The 24680-nt window shown below is 41.5% G+C and overlaps 1 protein-coding gene across 2 annotated transcripts in view; it reads right to left on the bottom strand.

The window, feature by feature from the left end:
• Positions 1-24680, bottom strand: part of dnaaf11 (dynein axonemal assembly factor 11) — a 63992-nt gene that overhangs the window by 22253 nt on the left and 17059 nt on the right. For both annotated transcript variants that reach the window (XM_020511903.2, XM_048596015.1), the window contains 5 exons: positions 14309-14472; positions 10826-11017; positions 9414-9488; positions 3713-3778; positions 1980-2049 (listed from right to left, as the gene is read on the bottom strand). In XM_020511903.2, coding sequence (XP_020367492.1) covers positions 1980-2049; positions 3713-3778; positions 9414-9488; positions 10826-11017; positions 14309-14472 — 567 coding nt within the window. The remainder of the gene's footprint in view (positions 1-1979; positions 2050-3712; positions 3779-9413; positions 9489-10825; positions 11018-14308; positions 14473-24680) is intronic.

Genomic DNA, 24680 nt, shown 5'->3' with positions numbered 1-24680 from the left:
CTGATGAAGGGTCTAGGCCCGAAACGTCAGCCTTCCTGCTCCTGTGATGCTGCTTGGCCTGCTGTGTTCATCCAGCTCTACACCTTGTTATCTCTGATGAAGTGCTGTTGTGTTTTCCCGCCTAGTTTTTAAACTCTGGTGTTCGTTGAGCTGGGTTACCTCACTTCCGGTTTTCCTTCACAATGAAGTATATATAGGGTCTAGCTCTATGTGTTTGTTGATGGCCTTCTTAGTGGAGAACCAGGCCTCTAGGAATTCCTGTGCTTGTCTCTGCTTGGCCTGTCCCAGGATCCTGGTGTTGTCCCAATCAAACTGGTGGTTTTCTTTATTCATGTGGATGGAGATGAGTGAGTATTGGTCGTGTCTTTTTGTTGCTAGTTGATGTTTGTGTACTCTGGTGGCTAATTTTCTTCCTGCCTATTCAACGTATTGTGAGTTGCAGTCATTGCAGGGAATCTTGTATATGACGTTTGTCCTGTCCATAGTGGGTAACGGGTCTTTGGTTTGGGTTAGCAGTTGGCGTAGGGTTGATGTGGGTTTGTGTGCTACTCTGATACCCAGTGGTTGTAGAAGTCTTGTGGTCAGTTTGAATATATAATTGATTTAAGGTAGCGTGATGAATGTGTTGGGGCGTGCAGTATCTTCCTGTTGTCTTTCGTGTAATAGGCATCTTCTGACCCAGTTGTTCGGGTATCTGTTGTTCTTGAATACTTAGAGGAGGTACTCTTCTTCTTTTTGGCGTAGTTCCAGGTTGTTGCCCATTTAAATAGGGTTTTACACAACTTCGTTTGTGCGTGTTAGGGTGGTTGCTGTCGAAATTCAGTAAAAACCAAAAGAACTGCGAATGCTGTAAATCTGGAACAAAAACAAAGTTGCTGGAAAAGCTCAGCAGGTCTGGCAGCATCTGTGAAGGAAAATACAGAGTTTAACGTTTTGGGTCTGGTGACCCTTCCTCAGAACAGAGTACCTCCTCCAAGTATTCAAGGACAATGGATACCTGAACAACTGGGTCAAGAGATGCCTATTACACGAATGACAACAGGAACATACTGCATGCCCCGACATCACGCTACCTTACATCAAGAATATATCCGAACTGACTCCTACGACCACTACGACCCACATCAACCCTACGCCAACTGCTAACCCGAACCCACTATGGACAGGTCCAATGTCATATACAAGATTCCCTGCAAAGACTGCGACAAACATTACATTGGACAGACAGGAAGAAAATTAGTCACCAGAGTACACGAACATCAACTAGCAACAAAAAGGCACGACCAATACTCACTCATCTCCATCCACATGAATAAAGAAAACCACCAGTTTGATTGGGACAACACCAGGATCCTGGGACAGGCCAAGCAGAGACAAGCACAGGAATTCCTAGAGGCCTGGTTCTCCACTAAGAAGGCCATCAACAAACACAGAGCTAGACCCTATGTATACTTCACTGTGAAGGAAAACCGGAAGTAAGGTAACCCAACTCAAAGGACACCAGAGTTTAGATATCTGGTGAGAAGACACAACAGCACTTCATCAGAGGCTGCACTGATGATGTTACCCAGCAGGGTAATGGAACGTCTACAGAACAATGAACCAGCTCGGCGAGCCAACCAACCACAACATCCACAACCCGAGCTACAAATCTACTGAAAAGCCTTAAAGCATGCATATTTTTATTTCAGCTTTACTGATTACATAATGGTGCAAAGTGGGGAAATGTAACCAGAGCTACCCACTCATACCAGTCTAAAGGCAGGTAAAAAAAGTCTAGTCGATAAATCTTTGTGGGAAATCTGGACAAATACCTTGAAGAGAAACACGTTGTTAGGTGCATTTGTTATTAAACAAGAAGATGAAACAGACTCATTTATGGAGTCTTTGGATCTCAAGGCTTTTATATTTCAGATGTATAATTGTAGTATTGATTCCATTTTGTCGGTATGTGAGAAATGTACATATTGGATACTGACCTTTCCTTTCACCATTACACAGACATATGTAGGTTGAACATCGATATCAAGTAGAGATGTGTCCATATGTCTGCAAGTTAATTTTTAAAAAATTGATCAATATTGGCAATTCAATAAAGTGTGAATCCCACTTTTGCAAATAGTTCACGTAAGAGGATTACCTTGACGATCGGCTAATTGAATGATATGCACTATACTGGTTTTGGATAAAAAAAGGTAAATATTTCTAATACACAAGTAAAACAAAGCATTTCTTTTGAAGAGAGTACTAACCTCTAGCTTTGTATTATTTTATGTTTTGAAGTTTGGTGAAAACCTGTATTATGACACTTGTAAGCAGATCATAGAACAATATTGTCAATGCCACCTGTTGACATTAACCTTGCTGTTTTCATATATTCTAGAATGTTTTCCCAATATTGTGTAACACAGGAGAAAAAACATAGGGCATTAAAAAACGATTTTCTTTTGTCATTGTCTCTTTACCAGACTTCAAAATATTGCAAATGGGAAAAAAAAGGCTATCCGACTGAAGGTCAAATATCATCCAATTAGTTAATGATTATTTGAGTTTTCTAATTGGTGTAGGAAGGCAGGGCATCACAAGTATGGACATGTTCACCAATAAATGGCTGATTGTGACGGCAAGTCATGTGATGAAACCTTCATGAATACATTTAAATCACAGTTGGCAACTCTACTCAGTACACTAAATAGAGAAGGTGCTGAGGTAAACAGAGAGCAATATTGTCAAGATACATAAAACCTTGAATGTGCATTGATATGCTTTTAGTTGTGATCCCTTACTTGCATCCACAACTAAGCAAAATAGTGAAAATAAAACTGATAATTGCCCCCAATTAACCTATGACCCATTTTAGGCATTTATGAATTGTTGTTTGACTACTGATAGAGTGGCACCTGTGGAAACCTATAACAACCTTAAAGTATGGATGTTAAAAGACAGTGGCAGGCTAGTGCCTGTGCTGCAGTTAGGTGGTAGTTTATGCTTTCAGGATGTGAAACAAATCAGTGATGACTTTCTTTTTCCTTTCTCAATTCCATGTGGATATCTCTCTGTTCCTATATATATTCTGGAGTGGCTAAATACCAGTGCAGCCTCACCAGGCTGGCAATCCTCTGTTTCCCCTCCTCCTCTTTCGCGAAAAGCAAAATTATTTGACAGTGAGAGCCACCCTGCCCTGTCTGAAAATATGAGAATGTGGGATGGTAGCTCTTAGCAACTGTCAGCAAAATGCAAATGACAACACAATTGCCAAAAGAATTAAAACAGGAAAATGAACAAATATTGTGTTTTATTACAATGACAAATATTGTTATCTGGCACTTGAAATTTTCCATCTCTTCACCACAGCGCCTAGCAGTTTTGAATGTTAGCTTTCTATAGTCATGAATGCGACATGATTCACTACAAACAAGATGGAAAGAATGAGGTGGAGGCAGATGACCTCATGTCAGTGCCACCTTTTGGCAGTGTAAAGGGAACAGGCATCAAATAGTTAGAGATCCAAGTAATAGTTACCCACCCCTTTCTGTACTTCCAACACTTCATTAACACCCCAATATCAGGCATTTACAATCAGGAAATATCAGCCACTACCACAAAACTATGTAAAATTAGCGTTCTAAAAAAGGGCCCACAAAATTCAACTTTAGATGGTTAGGTTCTGACATTGTGAGATAGGTGTACAGTTGTATGTTGCAAGGGTAACCTGTATACAGCAAGATCCAAGATGAACTGATTATTTTCTTCATCATCAGTCAATTTGAAATCAATCCTGTAAAGAAAAAGAAAAATTTCAGCCTTTAATTTCTTAGCATACCACTTCTTTCAACTAGAGAGAAAGATTTAATGGTTGAGACAGGCCATGGTTCACTGAGCCAAACTTATACCTGATTATAATAATACCCCAGACTTGCAGTTAAAAGATGCTATCCGCATCACTGATGAAGCGAAAATTAGAAAGTAACTTCCAGTGACCACACGTGTAGTTAAGTGCAGAATCAAGTAATTACTATTTAAGTTGGCCTGCTCCTTCTGAAGCTTCAGTAACTCACTGAGACAGTTGATATTTAAGTACATGGGCTGGAATTTTCCCATTTAAAGTTAAGAGTGGTGGCAAGTGAGTTCCATGGTGTCAGTTTCAGTATGGCCTAGGGTGAGTTATCACACCCAGTCACACATTTCTCACCTCAATATTTATGCAAAGATGATGTTGGGTGTGTTACAAGGTGCATCACATGGCAAGTGAGGCAGAAATACTCATTATAAAATTTCTGGCACCATATTTAAAGCCTATCTGGATGCTACTTCAGATGCTACAAGCTGGGATCTACATCTCATACTGTGGTACTCTCCTCTAAACTTTGACCAAGATGACTCAGAAGAAAACTAAACTTGCTCCCCTTTTCATGAAGAAAGCTCTTGAACAGTTAGGGAGAGAAGGTCAGTCTTTTTCCCAGCTGATGGTAAGAAGAGGCCATCCTACCAGATCCAGGCAGTCTAGGGGGAGATAACAGTATGGGTCAGTGCTGTCTTGACTATGAAAAGGAAAAGCCAGCAGCGCTGCAAGAAGATTAATGATTTGCTGCATGCCACAATGCAGAGTGGGACTATTTCTCTCTGCTGCCTCACGCTCGCAAAATCATCACTCCCTCAGACTCTGCCACTACACTTGCTTCTCACCAAGGATGATGGGTTACAATCTTCAGCATCCCATGCACTATGTCAACTCAAGAGCTCACACCCAACTCATCCTCTATAAGCTGTCTGACCCCAACTCACAAGGGGGAGTAGGAAGAGAGGGAAAACAACAGTGGTAGAAGATTCAATTGTGAGCAGTTCAGGTGTTTCGGTGACCACAGACATGACTCCAGGATGGTATGTTCCTCCTTGAGGCCAGGGATCAGGAAACATTACTGAACAGCTGCAGGGTTTTCTGAAGCAGGAGAGCAAACGATCAGAGACCGTTGTTCATATTGGAGCCAATGACATAGGTAGAAAGAGAGACGAGATGCTACAACACAAATTTAGGGAGATAGATAGCAGATTAAAAGCAGGACCTCAAAGATTGTAATCCCTGGATTACTCCCAGTGCCACAAACTAGTGAATATAGGAATTGGCAGGTAGAACAGTTGATTGTGTGGAGTTGGAACAGGAGGGAGGACTTTGGCTTCCTGGATTACTGGTCCTTTTCTGAGGAAGGTTAGACTTGGGGACACAATCTGGTGAGCCTACGACTGACACATCTCTATAGCTGGTGGATGAAATGCTTAAATTCTCTAGCATTCAAGAAGTCCAGGCAAATCCAGCTACTCAGCCTCATGCAAAGAATGCAAATATTCTCTATTCTCACCATAAGTGATACTTTAAACCTGCAAAGACAGGCATGGGAGTGTCAGGCAAATATGCGAGGCACTCACTAGGGCAGATTCAGAGATGGAAAGAGCATTTTCACTACTGAAGTGGCTCTGGTATGTGAGTGCTTCCCTGTATTCAGGGATGCCTTGGAGACTTAAGTCCAGTAGGCTGTAGGATGCAGACTCAGAACTGCACCCTTTCACTTTTGCCATAGGTGCACAGCATTTGTGGCAAGGTGACAGGGTGTCAAGGGACTTTCCACCAGGAGCCCCTTCCTTTCAGGGAGACAGAGTGGCACCAATAGACATTTACAGGGAGGAGGAGTGAAATACAGACACCTCAGAAACTTCTTCCCAGGCCAGTTCAAAGATGCTCTGCCCTTCTACTTCCTCCACTGCCCGTGACCCCAGAACTGCAGCAGGGGGAAAATTAAGCCTGGATCAGGCCAGGAGACTGAGCAGCATGGGCACTGCAAACACCTGAAAACACACTGTAAACACCAGTACAACTGCCTAAGCCTTCCAAGTCAACAGGAATAGCCACACAGAAGATTCCCACACATAAGCTACAGAAGGCAGGCACGTACCTGGAGGGACTGGATAAGGAAAGCCTACTGAGCTACATAGGTGGCAGTGGTGCTACTTCATATAACTAAGTCACCACTTTTGTCATTATATTTTCACTTGCACTGTTACAATATCTGCTGTAATATTACTGTCACCATACGACCTATGTAAGTCACACCCATCTAAGAGATGAGGAGCCTCCCCATATATCTCAAGATTGAAAGAAGTTGTATTCGCTAAGCACTGCTCATTTCTCTGATAGCTTGATATGCCAGGTATCCTTGAACACTAACTTTGAGAAGGCATTTCACCTTAATTTGCAGGACACAGAGCTGAAAGGCAACATACAGAGAAAGTGGTAAGACCAGAGCTGCACATACACACCCCTCTTCAGCACTTACCTTCATCTCATGAAAGAGAGATGATTTCATATATCTCAGTAGGGAAATGCTGTTCTTATATCTGAGCTTCTCAAGGGAGCCCACTGATGGTCATGGTTGTGAGAAGTGAAATCTAGAATTTAAATTGTGTAGTTCCCAGCCAGTTGCCAGCAGGGTTTTAACAAGGCTTCCAATGAAAGTTCATCTTAATTAAGAATCAGCTGAAACTGGATTATCATTATGTGAATCTTGGGAGCATAGAAAACTAGCCAGCTTAACAGATCAGAAGATTAGACACAACAAAAACAGTTGAAAAGTGACTAAAAATTAATAAAGGAAGAAAAACTAGATGAGAGGAAGCTAGTTAAAAAAAATCACTGATTGTAAGAGTTTCTATATTTAGTTAGTTAACAAAGTGGTTTTTCGTCCTATTGAAGGTGAGATTAGAGGATCAATAATGAAATACACGGAAATGGCAGATGAATTGAACAGGTATTTTCCAATAGTAGAGGGTACAAGTAATAATACAGCAATAAACCAGATATAGGAAATGGAAGAGAAAACTCAGGAAAATCACCACTAAGAAGTGGCACTGAGTAAACCGTTGGGCCTGTGGGCTAACAGGAGTCCAGGCCCTGAAGAAATTCTATGGTCTTAAAAGAAGTGGCCACACCACAGCACTATGGGTGACTTAGCTGTATGCGGTTGGTGAGGAGCAGTAGGAATGTTAGAACAGCAATGGTCGTAGGGAATTCAATAGTTATGAGAATGCACAAGCATTTCTGCAGATTCAATTCCATGACGGCCTATTACCTTCCTGATGCCAGTCAAGAATATCACTGAGAGTCTGCAGAACCATCTGAGGGGATGGGATGACTAACAAGACATTGTGATCCATGTCATTGCCAATGACTTAACTGAAAGTGAGATTAAGTTCTTGAGGTAAATTTGAGAAAGTTAGGGAAGACATTAGTACACAAAAGGTAGTAGTCTCTGGGATATTCTGAGTGCAATGCATTATTGGGTACAGGTAAATTGGTGGATGGTATGGATGAATGTGGAGCTTAAGAAATGGTGCAAGATAGAGGCTATTAGACTCGTTAGGCATTGGGACCTATTTTGGGGAGAGATGGGACCTATCCTGTTCAACAAGGCCAGGACAAATATTGTTACAAGGAACTTCACTGTTTAAAATAACTTGGTAGAGGAACTACAACACACATTCAGAACAAAAAGAAGCAAGACTCAAAGCAGATGGCAGCAGATTAATGAGTTAGTGTGGAAGCCAGAAGAAACAAAGATCATAAATAAACAACAAAGGAGATTTGTAGAGCTGAAAAGGTATAGATTTCAGAGATAGGAGCCTAATGAATAAGCTGTGTGGGCTGATGGTACGGAAAGGTTCATAGGAGTATGTTAACTAAGCTATTACTGAAACATAGGTTAAAGGGGAGAAATAGCCGCTTTGTATTCCTTATTACTGAGGTTTTTGATGAGTACTGAAGGGGATAAAAAGTATGTGGGTAGTATAGTATTATATAGCTGCAAATCCAATTGTGGCCACTGTTCCCAATGGCTCTGCTCAAACTGAATATCTGCCAGTTCTCCCATCAGCCAGCAGCTCTTGGGAATAGGCTCCCACTTTTCTTCCACACAGAAGCCCTCATGCCCGTGCTGAAAAATGTGACTAGAGTTGTGCAAACAGATAAACCAAGATTGCCCTGACTGGCTCAATGTCAAGCCCTCAGTGTGCCATGTCTTCATTTAGCCACGCACTAAAATTAGAATGTTAAGCAAATAAAAGAGTAGGAAAACAGATGGAATTAGTAAATGAGTATGTGGCAACTTTTGTAATTGGACAGATTAAATCAATGGGTTAAATCAAACTTTATAGGCATTGCCATTTACAGAGAGTGTAAGCAAGAATTTCCAAAGCAACAATAGTGTGGAAATAGTCAGACAATCCAAACCCTCACTGAAGCACTGACTAGTGAGGTGCTACACAATATGGGTTGGGGTATGACCATCGGTGGTAGTCACTTAGAGATCACACTTCAAATACTTCCATCGCCTTATCCTTCTCTTCTCTAAGGAGAGCAACTCTGGTTTTTTCTGTTAATCCACATAACTGTAACCCCTCATTCCTTGAACAACTCTAGTAAATCTCCTCTTTAAAGCTTTCACATCTTTCCTAAAGCATACTGCCCAGAACTGCCATTCTATTCCAACTGAGGCCAAACTTGTATTTTACAAATTTAACTGCCTGGATATTATATTCATGCCTCTATTTATAAAGCACATAAATCCCATTTGCTTAATGAATTGCTTTGTTAACTTAATCCAGCAACTTCAGAAATTTGAACATGGATACCACCTGATCTGTCTTGCATTGCGTTTAACATTGTGCCATATTCTGTATACTGTTTCTCTTCATTTTCCCAATAAAAAACAATTCTTGAGGTCTATTAACACTACTGTGTTGACTGTACTTCCAAATACTGTCATTGGCAAATTTCAAAATAGTGCCTTAAATTGTGCCCACAATTCTAAATGATTAACATATACCAAAACAGCAAGCTTAATTATGGTGCCTTGAAGAGCTTCACTGTAAAACTCCCTCCAATCCAAAAACAGCCTTTCATCACAAGTGTTTTCTATCTCTCTTCTGCACCTATGTTGCTACTGCTCCTTTTATCCCATGAGCTTTAATTCTGAGAACCAATTGTGTATCTCTCATACATCACTGTATTGTGAAGAATTGCTAAAAACTCTTGAACCAAAAAAGATCTGACAATTATTAGATATTAAAAAAAACTTTGCCTTTTAAAATCTGAAACTTTCCTAGCACAAAGTAAGAGGAGAAATTTGTTTCCATTCACAGTGCTGTCTACCATGGGAGATCAATGCATGTCTGCCTAAGAGTGCAAACAAACGGATTACCATCTTGAGGGTCCAAGTTATTTTCCCAGCAGGTTGAAAGCTAAGTTGAATTACAACAAAAGAATTGTAGAATGAATTTCTAATGTATACATGATTTTAAAATTGCTTTTAATTATGCCAGATATAAAATCTGTATTGTGACAGGAGAATAAACAAATTACATACTTAGGTTCATTAACATTCAGGACTCGTCCCTCAGAGGTGATGAGTATTCGCTGTGGCTTTTGTTTACCTTGATTTCTGCAATGAAAATTATAAATTCAAAGGAAGTATTTACATATAATTAAACAAGTAGAAGTTCAAAATTTATTTTTAAAATCCCAGAACGTAGATTTTAGTCACTGATTTCTTTTCCTCTTTTTGGCAAATGTGCACTATTTCACAGGAACCGACAGTCTATACCTCATGAAAATGTTAATTCCTTTCCAGGAAAAATACACAACAAGCGTTGGTAAACAATTTAGTAAATTTTATCAATACTCAAATGATTATACAAATGCACTTCCTTAAAAGATGATTAGGCAGGAATTAACAACATAAAGCCTGAGGTTTTTGACTTGCTTGCCAAGCTGGCTTGTTCTCATTTCAGACATTTTGTCACCATGCTAGGTGACATCATCAGTGAAGTCTCTGATGAAGCGGTGTTATTCTATTCCACTTGCAATTTATACTGTCTTTTCCATTATGGTGAGTAGTGTCATTTCTGATTTTGATCTGTATGGGTTTGTACATGGGATCCAATTCGGTGTGTTTGTTGATTGCATTATGGGTGGAGAACTATGCCTTTAGGAATTTCCATGTGTGTCTTTGTTTGGTTTGGGCTACTATGGTTACCTTATCCCAGTTAAACTGGTGGCCTTCATTGTCTGCATGTACCAATATTAAGGACAGTTCATCATGCCGTTTTGCTGCTAGTTAATGTTCGTGTATTCTGATGGCTAGATTCCTTCCTGTCTGTCCGATGTAATGTTTGTGGCAGTCATTGCATGGTATTTTGTAAACCACGTTGGTTCTGCATGTTGTGGGAATGTGGTCTTTAATCCTTGTAAGTGTTTGTCGTAGAGTGGCTGTGGACCTGTGGACCACTGTGATTCCTAGTGGTCTTCGGAGTCTTGTTGTCAGTTCCAATATGGTCTTGATGTATGGCAGTTTGGCTAGTGTGTTAGGGCATACTGTGTCCTCCTGTTGTGGTCAGTCATTTGGCCAGGCTCATTAACCAATACAAGGTCCAGTATGGCCCATCGTCTCATTTGACTATCCACATACCGTTTCAAGATATTTGTATCTCTTAACAGAAAATTAAAAATAAGATACACAAACTAACTTTCTGACCTTTACATCATCCCTGTTCCCTAGTGAACTGACTTTATTCCAGTTAATGAAAGACAATTGCGCTCTAACCTTTCAGATCAGGTAGACATATGGAAATTATGAAATATATTTTAGTTATTTTTGAGATAGCGGACTTCACAAAAATAATTGTCCAATCTATTTCTAGAATCTTGGACAAAGCACCATAAATTAGGGAATTAAATATCCATTTGAAATACAAATATGTTTATTAATTATAATGTTACTTGTCCTTGTCTTTCAATTTCCGCATCTTCTCAATGTGTCTGTGGACCTCCAATCTAGATTCTGGAGTGTACTCTGTAGGTTCCTCCCAAAATTTCTTGTTCATTTCATCTTCATCTGTATTCTTTTTTCCTTTATTCCCTTCCCCAGTAGTGTTATTTTTCTTATTCTCTGTTTTCTGCCCAGGGTCAGGTCTAACCAAAAGGGAAATGGGAGACAATGAAACAACACAAAAAATGACTTCAAAAATAAGAAGAGTTGAAACCATCAATTTATATATTGTCTTGTTGATAAAATATAGACATTTGACTATAGTCTAATAATCTGGCATTTGAACAGAAAAAATACTGGTGATAAAGGTTATTGAAGGTCAACCAGAGATTTAAAGCACTGTTGATTGGCAGGAGCCATGGCTTGGCTTTGAAAATTATTTTCTTATTTGGAGGAAAAGAATCTCATGTGGATGGGTATTACAGAGATGGGGAGAGGGACGGAGTGGATTGCTTGCCCATCCCCCACCCTGACACCCCCATCATTCTGGGGATTGCTATTAACCTGAAACTTACCATGCATCACTGTGACAACAAGAGCTGGTCAGAGGCTGCAAATTCTGCCGAAAGTAACTCATGCCATGACTTCTCCACGGCTGTCAACAGCAACAAGGCACACATCCAAGACAAAATAGACGTCTTAACACCCCATCCACTATGTTAAAGAGTCACTCCATCCACCAGCAGCACATTGTTGTTGGCACTGTGCACCATCTACAAGATGCACTGCAGCAACTCACTAAGACTGCTACCAAAGTACCTTCCAAACTCGGCACATCCACCACTTAGAAACAAAGGACAAAACCTTATGGGAGTATGAACAAAGTGGGCAATGACAATAAATCTGGGAGAATCATATGAGAAGTTGGACAAGATCTTTCTTGACGACGAGAGCAATGGAGTTACAGGATTCGAGGCAAAATTCTTGCTAGGCCGTGTATTAATGGGGGTTATTGCTTGTTGTCAGCCTCATTAACTGCAAATCTTACTTAATTAATATCAATTTCCAATCCTACCACTCACCATAAGGAAAACAGATGTCAGCAATTCCTGATATGAAATTCAGAGCAGGTATCTGGCAACTTCATTTCTCTGCTTGCTCATCTGCACTGTAATCTTGGAAACCTGGCAACACCACCGCAGGGCACACTCCAAGACACTATATCCAAGGATGCTGGCATACACTATCGGTAGCCTCTCATGATCCTCATGGCACTTTTCTGCTCAACAGGATGCCTCTGCACTTTAAAGCTGCATTTCAGGGTGCACCCAGCAACAAACATTGCAATGCTGCTAAAGTGGTAAACATATGGCTCAAAGATTAGTGTGGGAGAAACAGGTTCAAATTCATGGGACATTGGCATCAATACTGGGGAAGGAGGGAGCTGTTCTGATGGGACAGACTCTACCCTGAATCATGCTGGGGCCAGAGTCCTGGTGAATTGCATAACTAGGGCTGTGGATAAGGCTTTAAACTAAATAGTGAGGGGGGTAGGTTCAGTTGCATGAAAAAATATGGAAAAAGTTAAAGAGGAGGGCTCAGCAGAGGTTGAAGTTTCCAGAACAAGTAATTGGACACAGAGTATGGAAAAGGTCAGGAATCTAACTTCAAACACAGCAGATAAAAGGACAGCAGGATAAAGCAGTCAGGGAGGGTCCCAGAAGACGGAAAATAGCTAATATGACATATCTGTTTAAGAAGGAAGGGAGGCAGAGACAGGAAACTATAGGTTGGTTAGCCTGACCTCAGTTTTCATGAATATTTTAGAGTCTAATGTTCAGGAAGAGATTGCAGCGTACTTAGAAGTGCACAGTAAAATAGGGTGGAGTCAGCACAGCTTTGTCAATAGGCAGAGATGGTCGTGCCTGACAAATCTTTTAGAATTCTTTGAAGAGGTAACAAGCAAGTTCGACAAAGGATTGGCAGTGGACATGATCTACTTGGATTTCAAAATTGCCTTTGGCAAGATGCTGCACAGGAAGCTGCTAATAAGAGCGCATGGTGTTAAGGACAAGATACTGGCATGGATAGAGGATTGGCTGACTGGCAGAAGGCAGAAATTACAGATAAAGGGGTCTTTTTCAGGATGGCAGCCAGGGACTAGTGGGGTCAGTGTTGGGGCAAAACTGTTCACATTATACAATAACAATCTGGATAAAGGAATTGAGGACACTGTTGTTAAGTTTGCAGATGACACAAAGATAGGTGAAGGGATAGGTAGTATTAAAAATGTGGGGAGACTGCAGAAGGACTTGGGACATGCTAGGCAAGTGAGCAAAAAAGTGGCCGATGGAAGTACAATGTGGGAAAGTGTGGTTACCACTTTGGTAGGAAGAATAGAGGTATATACTATTTTCTAAATGGGGAAAGGCACAAAGGGACCTTGGTTAACATGTGAGCTCAGTTGGCAGTTAGGAAGGCAAATGCAACTGGAATTCATTTCAAGAGAGCAGGAATACCAGAGCAGGGATGTACTAGTCAGACCACATTTAGAATATTGTTAGCAGTTTTGTGTCCCTTATCTAAAGAAGAATGTGCTGGCATTGAAGGAGGTCCAGAAGAGTTTACAAGAATAATTCCAGAGATAAAGGGCTTGTCATATGGGCACTCTGGGTCTGTACTCAATGGAGTTTAGAAGGATGAGGTGGAAATCTGATTGGAACTTACAGAATACTGAGAGGCCTGGGCATATACAAGATGTTTACACTTGTAAGAGAGATTAGGACCTGAAGACACAGCCCCAGAGTGAAGGGATGACCCTTTAGAACTGCGATTAATAGGAATTTCTTCAGCCAGAGGGTAGTTAATCTGTGGAACTTATTGCCCCAGAGACGCGAGGCCAAGTCATTGAGTGTATTTAAAGAGATAGATAGGTCCTTGATTAGTTGAGGGGATCAAGAGTTATGGGGAAAAGGCAGGAGAATGGGATTGAGAAACGTATCAGCCACAATTGAGTGTCGGAGCAGATTCGATGGGCCGAATGGCTTAATTTTGCTCCTATATCTTACAGTCTGCTGCAAGGACAGTTTGTGCACAGGAACAGGCAACCATCTCAGAAATCAGAACAGGCTGCATTTCAAAACTGTTCCAACTTGCTCTCTTTGTGCTTATTCACCTTGAGCTTATCTGGATGCTCACAATATCCCTGCCTTTTCCATACATTGCTTTTTAACACTTGGCTACCTCAGCTCAAGCTCACATTATTTCAGTCTTGCTCTATTCCTGTACTTGAGTACTCGTGGCAATAAGATCTAAATCTATCTTATTGCCTCCGTGCTGGATGATTCTATGATACCGTACTAAATATTACACTTTCAATTAAACAAAAAAACACACCTTTTTCATAAAATTGCTGTCACAGTAATGTTTCACACATATGATCCTATTGCTATCAGTATAGCACCAAAGCGAGAATTTTTCTTTCCCCAACTTACTTGTTATTCTCTTTATCTTCTAGGTTCTTCTGCCCTGTTTCTTTCTCCTTGGTACGTTTCAGGATATAAACCTCTTGTTGCTCCACAACTCGTTGTCGTACTATTGGATAATCCTGCAGTGCCTGAATCTGTTCGGAACGGGTGATTTCTTTTCCATCTAACCACTATAGGCCAAGTAGAAACAAGAGCAAAATGATCATAGACCACAATTTGAATTAAGATTCGTGCTTCTATAATATATTAAATCAACAGGATTCAAATGATGTCAAATAAAAATAACACAATATTTCTATATGGTAAAGTAGCTCTCTTTATTTGCTAAAAAAAAACTGAAAGAACTGCAGATGCTATAAGTCAGAAATAAAAACTGAATTGCTGGAGAAACTCAGCTGGTCTGGCAGCATCTGTGGAGACAGAAGTCGAGTTAACATTTGATTCAAAGGCCCTTATTCAGAAATGATATCACCTAGGAAAGCGTGGTATTTATCTTGATGTTAAGGGGTGGGGAGTATAAGCCAGGGAGGAAGACAAAAAATGAAGAAAAGCTGGATATGGGATAATGGAGAGTATGAGGGGTGAAAATGGTTTAGTTTGGTTGACAAAAAAATCAGACCTGGGCTGTGGGGGTGGATAAAAGACACAGAAGGCTGAAACTTCAACTGGAATCCATGTGAGGTGATTCTGAGTCAGAGGAATTCACTAGTGAATGAGATGTGGCTGTGGAAATGAGTTTTGGCAGATCCCTTGTCAAACACCAGGAGCAAAAATGAAAGTAAGTTAGGATGGTGAAGCAAAAGAAAGATTGGAATGAAAATCTTGTCTGAGACAAGAGGAGAACTTTGAGGTGGTCATACCTGGAAGAGATGTAGAGTTAAATACAAAAATATAATAAAGAACTGTGGATGCTGGAGATCTGAAACAAAAACAGGATATTGGTTACATGGGGGGTAAGGAGTATCACTTTGGACATTAACTCTATCACATAACAATGTCTGATCTCCATTATATGCCAAGCAATAGTCTGATACACATTCAGTTTTTTGTTCAGAGCAGGCAGATAGAAGCTTGAGGTGAGGGGTGTACTGACATAATTAAAAATAAAATTTCCAGTTTTAAAAAAAGGAGTTACATTTGCTATCTAATGGGATCTTCCTCACAGATCAACCATCTCACTAACCACATCTTTCAAGGACCTAGGATGAAATCCAAGCAGTTGTCAACATATAACTCCAACAATTTACTCTGTATCACATCTCTGCTGATTGTAATTGTTTTGAGTGCCTCCTTCCATTCTTGTATTCACTACAGTGAAGTCTGATGCAAATCGCCTCTTCAGTTTATCTGATTTCACTTTATGTTCTATTATTAATTCTCCAGTCTCACTTTCTATAGGACCATTGCTCACTTTGTTAATATTTTTATCTTTTAAATATTGAGAAATTCTTGTATTCTTATATTGACGAGGATCACAATTTTTTCTTTTGAGCGATACACTGGAAGTTTGAAGTTGGACATTGCAATGTAGCTGAAAAGGAGCAGGAGAGTTCTTTTTTTGAAACTTGAAGATCTAGTGGGATTGTCTGATATACACTTCAGCCAGACAAGACTATATGTAGCATTGTCCCAGGCCCTGAACAACGTGGGCTTTGGCATGAAATTTGCAAAAATCAAATGAGATGCCCAGTGAGACCCTTTGCAATGTTAAGACTAAAAGGCTGCATTTTCCAACCGAGTACATGATTTGAAGATGAGTTTCTTGCTGGCAATTGGCAAGAAGTGTATTATCATTCATTATCACCCTCATTATTACTGAATCTCACCTCATTAATATGCAGTTTCCATTCTCACACCCGGTGGATAGAAAATAGACGCCAAGAATCCCTTTCATGAAAGTCAGAGTAGGTACAAAGCCAGTTCACCATTTGTTCCAACATCTCAGGGCCCAGTCTGCTGATAGTGATCACATGTACCCAAATCCACAGATGTTGGCATCTGACATGCACCACTGTCTCTGCATCATCATGGCACATCTCTAATCCATTTACAGTACACTTCTGTACTTTAAAACTGCACTGTAGAGCACACTGGAACCTCTTCTTGTAAATGCTGCTGCAAAGACACTTTGTGAGCATGGACTGGCACCTAGCTCTGTGTGGATCAGGCTGCATCTCAGAGCTATTTAGGTTGGTCCCTTAACAGTCCATCACTTTGTGCTGACGTAGATGTTCATAGCATCCCTGCCTTGCCTTTTAGCACTGTGACCACTCAGCTGGACTTTAAAAACTCATAGTACTCCGATGTTGCTTTGCTGTTTAGTGCAGACACAAAGCCAAAGAAACAGTTCATGTTGAAACCTGCTCTTCAGAACTAGTATAGTCTGTTGTTTGATTCATTCCAGAACACAAATGATCCCAAAGGAATTCTATGAATTCCTCATCAATGCCAGTTCTTCCGTGCCCTGTGAGTTTTTCAATATTTTTGTAGAATAAAATCTCTCGTACATATCCATGTGGATCGAGAACTGGCTTAGTCATCGAAGACAGTGCAAGGAAGTTTTTCTGACCGGAGATCCATGACCATTGGAGTTCCATAGGGATCAGTGCTGGGACTCCTGCTGTTTGTCATATGTATAAATGATTCGGAGGAGAATGTAGGTGGTCTGATTAATAAATATGCGGATGATACAAAGATCAGGGGAGCTGTGGATAGTGAGGAGGATTGCCAGAGGATACAGCAGGATATAGATAGTTGGAGATTTTGGTGAAGAAATGATGGATGGACAAATGTGAGTTGATGCATTTTGTAAGATCTAATGCAGGATGGAAGCATACAGTAAAAGGCAGAACTCCTTAGTAAAATTAATACACCAAGATCCCTCTGTATATTAATCTGAAAATGATGAAGTGGTCAGGAAGATATATGGCATGCTTGCCTTCATTGTTCGGGGCACAGAGTATAAAAATTGGCAAACCATGTCGCAGGTCCATAGAACTTTAACTGGGCCACATTTGGAATATTGCGCATAATTCTAGTCACCACACCACCAGAAGGATATGGAGGCTTTGACAAGAGTACAGAAAACCTTTACCAGGATGTTGCCTGGTTTGTACGGTATTAGCAATGAGGAGAGATTGAACAAACTTGGTTTGTTTTCCATTTAATGTCTGATGTTGAGGGGTGACATGACTGAAGTTTACAAAATTATGAAAGGCACGGAAAGAATGGATAGTTCGAGTCTTTTTCCCGGGGTTGACATGTCAGTTATATGGGACAGAGGTTTAAGGTTAAAGGGGAAAAGTATAAAGGAGATGTGAGAGGCAGGGTTTTTTTTCTATACATAGGTTGATAAGTACCTGGAATGCACTGCCAGAGGTGATGGTGGAGGCAGAGGTAGATACAATAGCAATGTTTAAGAGGCAGCTTGACAGATATGGTTTGGCAGGGAAGAGGCAGCAAAAAATTTTTAAGTTTGGAAAGGGATCACATAACCAACAGTGTTCCACAGGGATCGGTTCTGGGTCCTCTTTTGTTTGTCATTTACATAAATGATTTGGATGAGAATATAGAAGATATGGTTAATAAGTTTGTGGACAACACCAAAATTGGTGACATAGTAGACAGTGAACAAAATTTTTAAGATTAGAAGGGGATCTTGATCAAATGGGTCAATGGGCTGAAAAATGGCAGATGGAGTTCAATCTGGATAAATATGAGGTATTGCATTTTGTTACAAAAAACTAGGGTAAGGCCTATACAATTAATGGTAGGCCATTGGGTAGTATTGTGGAACAGAGGAACCTAAGGGTGTAGGTATATAATTCTTTGAAGTTTACATCACATATAGACAGGGTGGTTAAAAAGAGAGTTGGCACGCTTGCCTTCATTGCTCAGTCTTTTGAGTATGGGAAGTCGAGATTGAGGTTGTACAGGAGATTGGTGAGGCCTCTTCTGGAATGCTGTGTCCAGTTCTGGTCACCCAGTTATAGGAAGGATATTATTAAGCTGGAGAGGGTTCAGAAGAGATCTACCAGGATGTTGTCTGGTATGGAAGGTTTGAGTTATAAAGAAAGACTGGATAGGCTGGGACTTTTTCACTGGAGCGTAGGAGGTTGAGAGGCGACCTGATAGAATTTTATAAAATAATGAGAGGTATAGATAGAGTTAATGGTAGTTTTCATTTCCCTAGGATGGGGGATTTCAAGACTAGGGGACACATTTTTCAGATGAGAGGAGAGAGATTTAAAAAAAGACATGAGGCAAATTTTTTACACAGAGGGTGGCTTGCATGTGGAGTGAATTTCCTGAGGAAGTGGTGGATGCCAGTACAATTACAAGGTTTAAAAGACATTTGGATAAGTACATGAATAGGAAAAGTTTGGAGGGATATGGGCCAGGAACAGGCAGTTGGGACTAGTTTAGTTTGGAATTATGTTTGGCATGAACTGGCTGGACCAAAGGGTCTTTTTCCTTGCTGTATGACCCTATGACTCTATGTGTCAGCACAGGCTTAGTGGGCTGAAGGGCCTGTTCCTGTGCTGTACTGTTATTTATTCTTTATGCTCACTAAAACATCTAAGACCTCTTCCTTATTGATCTTAACATGTTATAGAACCTCACCATTCCTACTGAAATCACTAGCTACAACTCTTCTGTGAATACAGATAAAAAATATTCACTTAAGACCTCACCCACGTCCACTGGCTCCACACACAGAATGTCCCTTTGGTCTCTAATAGGTCACACTCTCTCCCTGGTAATCTTATTACCCTTAACATGTTTATAAAATACTGCAATGTTTTTCTTAATCTTAATTGCCAAAGATATTTCATGGATCTGGTTTGCCCTCAAAATCACTTTTTTTAGACACCCCACCACCGCACACACTATATTTTTGAAGGGCCTCCCCTGTTTTTAATGCTCTGTACATAACATATGCTTCCTCCTTTTTCTCTACCAAACTCACGATATTGCTTGACATCCAGGGTTCCCTGGGCGTGCTGCCCTTACTCTGCACTCTTAGAGGAACAAGCTGGCCCTGAATTCTCACTGTGCTATTTCTAAAAGATTCCCACTTTCCAAATGTAGACTTACTTGCAAGTTGTTGCTCCCAGTCTATGTTTGCCAGATCCTATCTAATGATTGAAATTGGCATTCCCCCAATTTAGGCACGTAATGTTTGTACTACCCTTATCCTTTTCCATAATGGCCATAATGACATAAGTATTGGCACAAAAAGCTTTCCTGGATGCACTTTAAAAATTCCACCCATCTAACCTTTTCACACTAAGGCAATCCCAAGTAATGTCAGAAAGGTCGAAATCCCCTACAACTATAACCCTACTCCGTTTACACTTCTGTGATTTGCCTACGTATCTGCTCCTCTATCTCCCTCTGACTGTTAGGAGGCCTGTAGTATCATCCCAACAAAGTAATCATCCCTGTTTTATTTCTAAGTTCTAACCAGATGGCCTCATTTGAAGAGCCTTCTAGGACATCCTTAATCATTGCTGACGTGATTGTTTTCTTTATTGACAATTCAATGCCCCACCTCTCTTACATGACACACTCCAATATGCCTCAAAATTCTATGCCCTGGAATGTTGAATTGGTAGCCCTGACTTTTCTTCAACAATGTCTCAGGAATTGCAACAATATCATATGCCCATACGCTGATCAACACTTAGTTCATCCAACTTACGAGTCAAGCTCCTCACATTAAAATAGATACAACTTAGCTTTCCAGACCTCTCATGTGCCTGATCTTAATCATGTCTACTCTCCCTGCTAGACTGTCGTAATATTCCTTCTGGATCTATTTGGATCTTGCTCCTCACATCCCAACTAAATTAGTTTAATACCTCCTCAACAGCATGAGCAACCCTCTCAGCAAGGATATCGGATCAATTCTAATTCGGGTACAACCTATTCAGCTTGTACTGGACAACTACTCCAGAAGCTGTCTCATTGATCCAGAAATCTGAAGATCTTCCTCCTACACTATCTCATTAGCCACGTGTTCATCTGACCTCTCTTCCTATTCCTATATGCATCCTACTCAGTAGCACAAGGCACTGGAAGTAATCCAGAGATTGTAACCTTAGTTGTCTTGCTCTTTAGTCTACTACCTAATTTTCTAAATTCCTGTTGCAGGACCCTCATTTTCACCCATGTTGTGGTATTGACATGTACCACAACCACTGCTGTTCACTCTCCCACGTCAGAATGCCCTGCAGCTGCGGAGACATCCCTGACCCTGGCATCAGGGAGGCAACATACATTCAAGAGTCTTATTTTCTGCACAGAAATATCTGTCAATTCCCCTTATACTCAAGTCTCTTATCACTAAAGCTCTCCCAGTCTATTTTCTCCCCTGTGTTTGCAGCAGAGCCAACCATGGTGCCTCAAACTTGGTTGTTGCCACTTTACCCCTGAGAAGCCATATCCCCAACAGTATCGAACATTGTATATCTGTTTGAGAGTGGATGGCCAAAGGGGTCTCCTGCGCCTCATGCCCATGCATACTAATCTTCCTCATGGTCACCCAACATTTTTCTGTCTGTGTAGCCCTTACTTGTAGTGTGACCAGTTACTAAACATGCTATCCACAATGTCTTCAGCATCGTGGATTATCCATAGTGAGTTCATCTGCAGCTACATGCAGTCAATTAGAAGTTGCAGCTGATCACACCCCCTGCAGACGTGGTCCACATGGACACTGGAAGTGTCCCTGATTTCCCACATATTGCAAGAGGAGAATTCCACACGACTGAGTTCCCCTCCCATCATGATCCTTACCAACTCAGTAAGCTAGGAACAAATTACTCAATCTTATTCACTTCTCACTAAATCAGATTTCTCGCTCTCTCTCTCTCTCAACAAACCACACATAAAGGACTTCACACTCTGTCCTAAAACCTTTGCCCTTCATCACTCTTTGAACCCTGATGTCACCTCAGGAGCTCTGCCCCGGCTTCAGTGAAAGTTCACTCCGTTATGCTCTCCTCGTGCTGCTGGTCAACTAGGCTTGACCTGGGCCTTGACTCTCAGGCTTTTACCCGGAAGTTCTATTGGTACCGTTCATCCCCAGGTTCACTTCGCTCCTCTCCTGCTGCTGCTCCAGATTTTGTCGTGCAGTTATAGACAGCATGTCCACCACCACTACAAAGAAATGGTCAGCTCCCCTAGAAGTCAGTTCCTTGACCTTCCAGAACTGGTGAACCGATGCCTCACTCTCACTAGCTCTGACGCTGACACCTCAGTGGGAATGTTAGCATCAGAAAGTGTTGGAGGAACATTCTGGTGAACACCTTACTGCAATAACTCTGCAGCCCACCGAGGAAGAAAATCCCCAGGCAATCAGGGGCTTCATCTGAATTCAAAGGGAGGAACAGGACTGGCAGTCAGGCATGTGGAACACAATGGCCCTCAATGGCCAGAACCTGCAGCTGTGCAGTGACTCATGCTAGCATCTAGCCACCTCCATGGAGACTTTGGCTGCAGCCAAGGAAGGCCAAAACCAGCACTCTCAGAGTTTGCTGGAGACACACATACACCCACATTCCATCACCCAACCACCAGCCCTCAGCACCAAAATGACAGTAACAGGGCAACGGGGATCTTGGTGCACAATCTAGGCACCACTTCCTCATGAGGAGATAGGGTAGTGAGGCAGGCAGCTGGAGGAGCAAAAACACTATTTCATTTTCTACATGGGAACCCTGCAACCTTCTGGACTCAATATCAAGTTCAATAGTTTTAGGGCCTGAGCACCTTCTCCTTTGCCCTATCCCAATCCCAACACAATAGGCCTTGTCATCACATGCTATGGCAAACAACCCATTGTCAGCTACCAACAGTCTCCATTAGCAGCTTTTCATTCTCCCAGGTTAATCTTTACACACCACTTTGTCTGCCCAACTGTGTTTCTCTCTTTCTGGGCTCCATCTCCACTATTGTTTACTCCTCAACCCTCCCCCCACCCCTTCTCTAGCATATATATCTAACTTTTCCTAGCTACAATCAGTTCTGAAGAAGGGTCACTGGACCCGAAATACTAACTCTGATTTCTCTCCATAGATGCTGCCAGACCTGCTGAGTTTTCGCAGCAATTTCTGAATTTATTAGCTCAATGATGAGAGTTTATTTGACTTCCAGTGTATTCCTTTGACAGGTTCAAAGTTGTTCTCTCTCCTTTCAAGCCTCCTCCTTTTCCCTGCCCCACATTTGCAGCTTTCTCTCCTCCTGATCCTCTCTTGCACGTTCCGACTCCCCTAAACCCCTCCTACAGCCTCCTTCTCCCCCACAAACACTCTTAGACCATAAGAAACACAAAAATGAGTAGGTCATTCAGCTACTTGAGCTTGCTCATGGCTGATCCAACAGTCCTCGCATCCACTTTCCTGCCCTTTCCCCATATCCCTTGATTGCTCTACTGATCATGAATTTATCTCAGCCTTAAATATACTCAAGGTTTCTGGCCTCATAGCTCTGTGGAAAAGAGGCCCAAAGATTCTCAACCCTCTGAGAGAAGAAATTCCTCCTAAGCTCGGTCTTAAATTAACATCTCTTTATTCTGAGGCCATGCCCACTGATCCTAGACTCTCCCATCGGGGAAATATCCGCTCAGCATTTAGGATTCTTAAGGGGCTTGACAGGCTATGTTTCAATGAGAACACCTCTCATTCTTCTAAACTCCAATCAGTATGCAAAATTTTTCTCTGTTCCAACCACTTCCAACACTCTTGCAGTCTCCTTCTTTGACCAACTTCAGTGAAGATTCTTTCTCCACCAGCTCCCTCCTCCTCCAAACATGCATCCTCCCACCCCCAGTCCAGGCAAAAGTCAATTCTTCAGCCCAAAGAGGTCACTGTCTCAGCAAATGGCATGGCCTCAGCCTAAAACATAGCAAAAGACTTGGCCAGGGGTGAGGCTCAGCAAAAATTACAGCTCCTGCAAAATGATAATGCTGTAAACTGGTTCACCACCATCTCTGTTCCAACTTCTCACTAACTTGATTGAGTCACTTTGAAGAAGTGACAAAGAAGATTGAAGAAGGCAGAGCAGTAGACATTGTCTACATGACTTCAGCAAAGTGTTCAACAAGGTTCTACATGGTAGACTGGTTAGCAAGGTTAGATCACGTGGAATCCAGGGAGAGCTAGCCATCAGGATACAAAATTGGCTGGAAGGTAGGAGACAGAGGGTAATGGTGGAGGTTCTTTTTTGGACTGGAGGCCCGTAACCAGTCGAGTGCCAAGAGGATCACCGCTAGGTTCACTGCTTTTTGTCATTTATATAAACGATTTGGGTGTGAAAATAGGAGGAATAGAAAGTTTGTAGATGACACCAAAATTGGTGGGCTAGTGGACAGTGAAGAAGGTTATCTCAGAGTAAAACAGAACCTTGGTTAGATGGGTCGACGGGCCTAGGATAATTTAGATTAATTAATCTAGATAAATGTGAGGTGTTGGATTTTGGTAAGGCAAATCAGGGCAGGACACTTAATACTTAACGGTCGGGTCCTGGGGAGTGTCACCTAACAAAAAGACCAGGGGTGCAGGTTCATAGTTCCTTGAAGGTAGAGTCATAGGTAGACAAGGTAGTGAAGAAAGCGTTTGGTATGCTTGCCTGTATTGGTCAGTGCATTGAGTATAGGAGTTGGGATGTCATGTTGCGGCTTTATAGGATATTGGTTCGGCCACTTTTGGAATACTGCATTCAGTTCTGGTCTCCCAACTATCAGAAAGACGCAGTTGAACTTGAAAGGATTCAGAAAAGATTTACAAGATGTTGCCGGGGTTGGAGAGTTTGAGTTATGGGGAGAAGCTGAATAGGCTGGGGCTATTTTTCCTGAGTGTCGGAGGCTGAGGAGGTGACCTTATAGAGATTTATAAAATCATGAGGGATATGGATAGGGTCAATAGCAAAGGTCTTTTTCCCAGGGTAGGTTAGTCCAAAACTAAAGGGCATAGGTTTATTGTGAGGAGGAAAACATATACAAGGGACCTAAGGGGCAACTAGTTTCACACAAAGAGTGGTGTGTGTATGGATTGAGCTGCCAGTGAAAGTGATGGAGGCTGGTACAATTACAACATTTAAAAGGCATCTGAATGGGTACATAAATATGGAGGGTTTAGAGGGATATGGGCCAAATGCTGGCATGGGGACAATACTGATTTAGGATATCTGGTTGGCATGGACAAGAAGGATCTGGTTCCCTACTGTACAGATCTAGGACTATAACTGCTTGCTGCTCCACTAATCCCAGGCTGCTTCTTTTCAGTATTTGTTGATGATAGGCTCAGTGAACCTATCAGCAGCAAAGTCAAGCAAGAAAACCAGCCTGTGATTGAAGGAACAACTCCACACTGAT

This window comes from Rhincodon typus, chromosome 4 (genome assembly GCF_021869965.1).
Source record: "Rhincodon typus isolate 14 chromosome 4, sRhiTyp1.1, whole genome shotgun sequence".
NCBI lineage: Eukaryota > Metazoa > Chordata > Chondrichthyes > Orectolobiformes > Rhincodontidae > Rhincodon > Rhincodon typus.
Note: the sequence above shows the minus strand (reverse complement) of the source record. Positions and strands in the feature narration are given on the sequence as shown.